The 6,042-nt window shown below is 40.0% G+C and overlaps 1 protein-coding gene across 1 annotated transcript; it reads right to left on the reverse strand.

Moving 5' to 3' along the window:
• Positions 1 to 891: 891 nt before the first annotated feature.
• LOC309496374 (putative nuclease HARBI1) lies at positions 892 to 5,724 on the reverse strand (the record flags this gene model as incomplete). Its single annotated transcript, XM_082166368.1, has 5 exons — positions 892 to 1,183; positions 1,278 to 1,462; positions 1,542 to 2,155; positions 2,214 to 2,367; positions 5,695 to 5,724. 5 exons carry the CDS (start codon positions 5,722 to 5,724, stop codon positions 1,177 to 1,179), a joined length of 990 nt encoding a protein of 329 aa, XP_082022494.1. The 3' UTR covers positions 892 to 1,176.
• Positions 5,725 to 6,042: the final 318 nt, after the last annotated feature.

Consider the following 6,042-nt stretch of genomic DNA (forward strand, 5'->3'; position numbering starts at 1 on the left):
TTCTGGAGTATTTTGTATGCATGTACTGCTGTGTGATTTTTCTAATGTTAAGATTGCACCCGTCTTAATATTTTTCTTTTTCTTTTTCCTTTTTCTCCTTTTTTAGGAAAATTCTGGAGAAAATGGACCTGCTGGGGAAGGTCACTCCCTTGCAGGCCAAAAATGGGACAACTTAAAACAAACAAAAACATACAAGGTAAGCAAGTTAATTGACACATCTTTGCTGAAATGTATTGTGGTGTTCTTGTTGTTAACAACAGGTATGGTGTATTTGCTCTGCCTTAGGATTGCAAGTGTCCTGGGACAGGTGAGGGGGTGAGCGGGAAATCCACTGCTGCAACTTGGCCGTGGTTTGTCCTCATGGATGAGGTTTTGGGACAGAGGCCTTCCAACAACCCCCCTGTCCTTATTGCCTCCATCCCTGAGGACAAACCAGGGCCAAGTTCAGCCCCAGCAGCCAGAAAAAGAGGCAGTGATGAGCTCATTGAGCTAATGAGGGAGGACATGAGGTTTCAGAGGGAAACGGAGGAGAGCACAAGAGAGCAGGGAGAGAATGGACAGACTGTTTTATCTCCTTGAGAGAATGATCGAGAAAAAATGATTTACATTTGTTTAAAGCAATTTTTGTATTTATGTTTTTTGTCACTTATTAGTACACGAAACAAAGTAATTTCTGTACACTGTTTGTGTTAAGTTAAAACTGATATGGAATTTAAGTTATTTGTAAATGAGTCAAGGCAATTTTTGTACATTGTTTATTTTTGTAATACGAGTTTACATTTGGAAATAAAACAATTGTTCTGGACATTGTTGACTTGTAAAAAGTACTTAATCATTTTACATGCTAAAAAAACATGTATACAAGTATTTACAACAACAGGAAAACAATTCAAATTAAAAGTACATAAAACAGAAAAAAGAAAAAAAAATGTATGTACACTTTCAGCTGAACAGGGAGACCCTGATGGTGCTGCTGGACCGAGATGGGCTCCACAATAGAGACCCTGGTAAGGCCTCCTGCAGGTGGGACATCATCTGGGATGGTCTCCAGAGTGTTTGACTGCATATTTCCACTGTCCACTGCATTGTCTAACAACAGGTTTGCAGGGCTGACTCAATCAACGGCTGCCATGTCACTGAGATATTTTCAGAAAGAGGGAAGAGTAAAAAATAAACTCACATCCTCAAATCAAGCCATAAAATATTTCAACATACAACAACATTAAACTTTTTTCCTTATGCATTGTAACTTTACAATTCTCTTACTTGCCTGTTACAAATAGTTGTGGTCAATTGGTACCTCCTCCAGGGCAGACACCTCTGCATACAGCTGGTCACGCCACGGAGCACCACTGACTGTCTCCAAACCGGGCTCCCCCTCATCCTCTGCATCATCCTCCGGGGCCATGATGTCACCAACCCCAAGGCAGATGTTATGGGGGATGGCACAGGCTGTTATGACCTGAAATGGAATTAAGGAATACATTTATATTTTTGAACAGATTGAGTTTATTATTTTGCAGTATTTTTAATTCACTTACGTGAGGTTCAAAGGTGTGGTGCACCTCCAGCGCTTGCAGGAAGATGGCCCTGAACCTGGTCTTCATCATCCCAAAAGCACGCACTATAATGGAGCTCGCCCTGGAATGATGGAGATTAAAGCGCTGGGCTCCCACACCTCGTACTGGCCTCTTGTAGGGAGTGATGAGGGGGAGTGGGTGTTGGAGACATGGGTACCCTCCGTCTGCGAGGATGAAGTGCCCTGGAGGAGGGTACACTGACCTCCTGTACAGTGGGCTGTGGCGGAGCACCCGTGCGTCATGCACTGACCTGGGCCAGCCCACGTAGGTGTCAATGAAGCGGCCCTGATGGTCACAAACAGCCTGCAGGATGATGGCCGGGAACAGTTTCCTGTTCCTGTAGCATTGACCATCAGGGCCGCTTGGAGGCTTGATGCGGACATGGCAGCCGTCGATTGCTCCTGCAGCTTTCAAGAAAGCCCTGTGTCTTGCCAGCCCTGCAAACTGCCTCCAGGTCTTCTGGGGTGTTGGGGAGGTGAATGACTTGGTGGCGAATGGCCACCACCTCCTCAGCGACCGGGTGGACAATGCGGTGGACAGTGGAACGAAGTATATCAAATGCTCTGGAGACGACCCTGTATGATGTACCACATGCCAGCCAGAAAAGAAATACCAGGGTCTCTATTGTGGAACCCCATCCGTGTCGCCGGCCACTTCTCAACAGGTCCAGCAGCACTCTAAGGTCCTCCCTGCTCAGCCGAAAATCAGGTCGAGTGTCTTCCATGTCATTAAAAAACCTGTCCGTCACTGGCACGCTCAGGTTTATCCTGCAGTACAGGGGTCTGGTCTGATTTAGAGAAACAAACAAAAGAGAAATTGTTTAGAGTAGTTATATTTAAAACCTTACTTATGTACAAGTGTTATCTTGCGTACTTGTATTTAATTTACTTAAGATATGAAGAGTAAAAGTACAGTTATGTATTCTGCATAAAAAAACCTCCTTGTCAGGGTTTTTAGATATGTTGTTGCATTCATATTACAGCTTGGCTATGTGTATATTGCATTTTAATTCTGAATATGTTGAAGGTTGTTATATTTAAAGTAATTTACAATTTACTGTTGAGTAGTTTACTATACAACAATGCATCATATTGTAAAATACCATGGTTTTGTAGTGTTGCTGTCCTGTGAGAGATAAAAAAAAACTAATTACTTCACATTTGTATGTGAATACTTAACGAATGTACTTGCTTACAGTCAACCACAGGTTATTTTGAAAATGAAATGAGCACAATTTTAAGGGAATTGTTGCTATACAGATGTGTGCCATATAAAAGGCTGCATCCGAAGGCGAGCAGGAGTAGCCTACTTATTTCAATGTATTTATTTAAGAGGTATATTTCACTGTGTTTATTTATTGTTTTGTGTTTTATGCTTCAATTGCGTTAAAACAAAGCACGCTGGAAACATGCCTGAATAAGATCACCATGATCAAGAGAATACATTTACATTTATTCATTTAGCTGACGCTTTTATCCAAAGCGACTTACAATTGCTATATATGTCAGAGGTCGCACGCCTCTGGAGCAACTAGGGGTTAAGTGACTTGCTCAGGGACACATTGGTGTCTCACAGTGGATTCGAACCCGGGTCTCTCACACCAAAGGCATGTGTCTTATCCATTGCGCCACTACCACCCACATAGAGAATAAACTCCATAAAAATCGCATCTTCGTAAGGTAGCCTATAACTAAACATTTGAACAGCTTTATGTGTATTTTGTATTTGTAGCCTATCATAACATGACTCAAGTACACCCAATACTTGTGTACTCTAGCAATTAAGGACGCAACTTCTGAATTGGGATGCAGCAAACCAGTTTACAAACCGGAGATACATCACCCGGTGGCGCCAGGGATGAAACATCCCCACCATCTCCTCCAGTAAAACATAAAATAAAAAAAATTAATTGACGAAATCTTGCTCCATATTTTTTCAATAAATGCCGCGTAGGATGGCAGCTCTCCTATCGCAGCGTTGCTAGGCGACAGCATAATGGGAAACACCTGGTAGCAATTACAAATCCTAAAGCCGCCTTTCCACTGCGCACGACATTCGCATTCGATTGTCGCATTTCGCCCCCTGGTGTCAGTCGCACGGAAATTTGAAATTGGTCGTGATGCAACCGTTACCCTCGGCTATTCACAATGGTAAAATTAATGATTTTAATGAATGTAATGCATGCATGAATATATCCACACAAAACAAATGACCCTCAATACATCTTATATATTAAAAACAGTCGATTTTATAGAGCTAATCAATATAAATATTGATTTAATATGATACAAATATTTTTTTCAGCCATAATTATTAATAACCGTCATTTTGCAGGAATAGTGTTTACATTAAAGTATTAAAATATTGGTAATTCTAGCTTCGCGCTCATAGTTTTGATTAGAATACATCACATCCGGTCGACCGGTCGCATACGGTCTAGCCGCAGAAGTTCAGATATTTCAACGCATCCGAAGCTCAAATCGGATCCGAAATTTCCGCATACGCATATGATCGGAACTCCCCGCAGCTCCCGTACGTCTCTCCATAGGAAATGAATGACTTCCGGTCCGACGGCTGTCGTTTGTCGTTTGCAGTGGAAAGGCGGCTTAAGGCTAGACTTGGAGCGTCCTTCGACGGCTGGGAAGGGTAGGCTGAACTTTGCACGTTGTCCAAGACAAAAATTTCCCAGTGATGGGACTAATAAAGTAAAGTAATCTTGATTCAATATTGACTCATTTGGATAAATATTAGGTAGGCTACAGCAGATAGCCTACTTGTTAATTTTTCTCATGAAAAAAAATCTCACAATGCTGTAAACATACAGAGAGCTCTATTAGCTGGTATTATTAAAGGTTAAAAATAACAAATTAAATTATATATAATAAGGTTCTCATTATAATTACAATTATTTAATGACACAAGTAAAAATTTTATAAATGTGTAATATAGTGCACATATTTAGCAAAATACTCCTCTCTATAGCTATTTTTTCTAGTCAACTAACGTGCTGGTCATTAAATGGCTTTCCTGAGGTAAATGTAACGTTCTGTAAGCCCGCGCTCAATCGGCCCAATGGAGGCATCCGACCAATGGGGAAGGTCTCTGCGAATTACTCTGTCTTTTCTCGTGGCAAAGTATTTTGATTAAATGAAATACACTTTCTCATATGTATTTTCTCGTTATTTAATTTCACTCCATAAATTAAAAGGTTTTAATGATATCTGTGCATCATTAAATGTGAATGAATGTTTAACTATTCATTTGAACTCTTTACTGCAAATAATGAGTCCGTTAGAATAAAATCAAATGTTTACAATTTATTATGTCAGGTAAATGTATCATGCCAATTACATAATCAATTCAAAGATAATCAATACAAAACATCAAATGCTCTGGAATAAAGAGAAGAGATGCGAACCCGACATTACGTAATACATGATGCTGAAGTCTTTGAGATCCTTCAATATCATGAGCTGATCTGAGCTACATAATTGCCCTGATCCTCTGGTTGCATTTCATTAAATAGACAGAAACTTCATTCACATGGAAACATCTGCTAACTATCGAAATTTACATTCAAAGTTGAGACTTTTTGGGAGCAGGAGACCATTTGTCTAGAGACCCACCCTCCTCTTGTGCCAGTTATCTTTAAACTCTTAAAAACCTTATTACCTTTTGTTTTACTTCTTTGGGAATTAGACCTTTGTTCCAGTCGCACTGAGACATTTCAAATGATACCAAACATGTAAAATACTATATGATAATTGTTCATATTAAACCATATATATTTTGGGGTGAATTCAGGTAGGAATGGGTGAAGGGACTGATGTGTAAATTGGGAGGTGGTCAACTCAAGTGTGATCGTGTCTCAAATGAGGACAGCAATACAGCAAGATAGTTCAAATGTTAATTTCCAGAAAGGTCCTTTGTCTTCTTAAGGAGTTGTCATTCCTCAACCGGTTCTTCCAGTTTCTCCAGCTTCCAGTTCTCCTGCTGTTTTACTGACCTCTTTCCGTGGCTGAAAAACACTGATTGACATTATGTTTGAGGCATATATACCTTTTGGTAAGTTGTACTGTATATTTAAATAAAAACTAACAGATGATTGGTTTACTTGAACTGAGGCGCTACAGTGATCTGTCATGTCACATTTACAAGCGGCAAAACAGTATTTATTGTCTGAATTTTGTAATAAAATGGACAGAACCTGAGAGCTGAGAATTTTTTTCATATCAAAAGTAACCTGCTCTGTCTAGTCTGTCGGTGTCAGTGTCCTCTTTGCTCCGCGATTTTTCGTGTGGCATGAGAGCATGTGAAAAGTGTCAATTGCACTGAATGCGTGAGAGTTGGCAGTCCTGCTATATGCTAAAAATTTTCTCCTTTTCCTAATAAAGAAATAACATCAAAATGGTTTGTAATAAGTGAAGCTGGTAATGCTGTTTTTGGAGTTTTTAATCATTTT

The sequence above is a fragment of the Leuciscus leuciscus genome (assembly GCF_965113295.1).
Source record: "Leuciscus leuciscus genome assembly, chromosome: 4".
In the NCBI taxonomy this organism is placed as follows: Eukaryota; Metazoa; Chordata; class Actinopteri; order Cypriniformes; family Leuciscidae; genus Leuciscus; species Leuciscus leuciscus.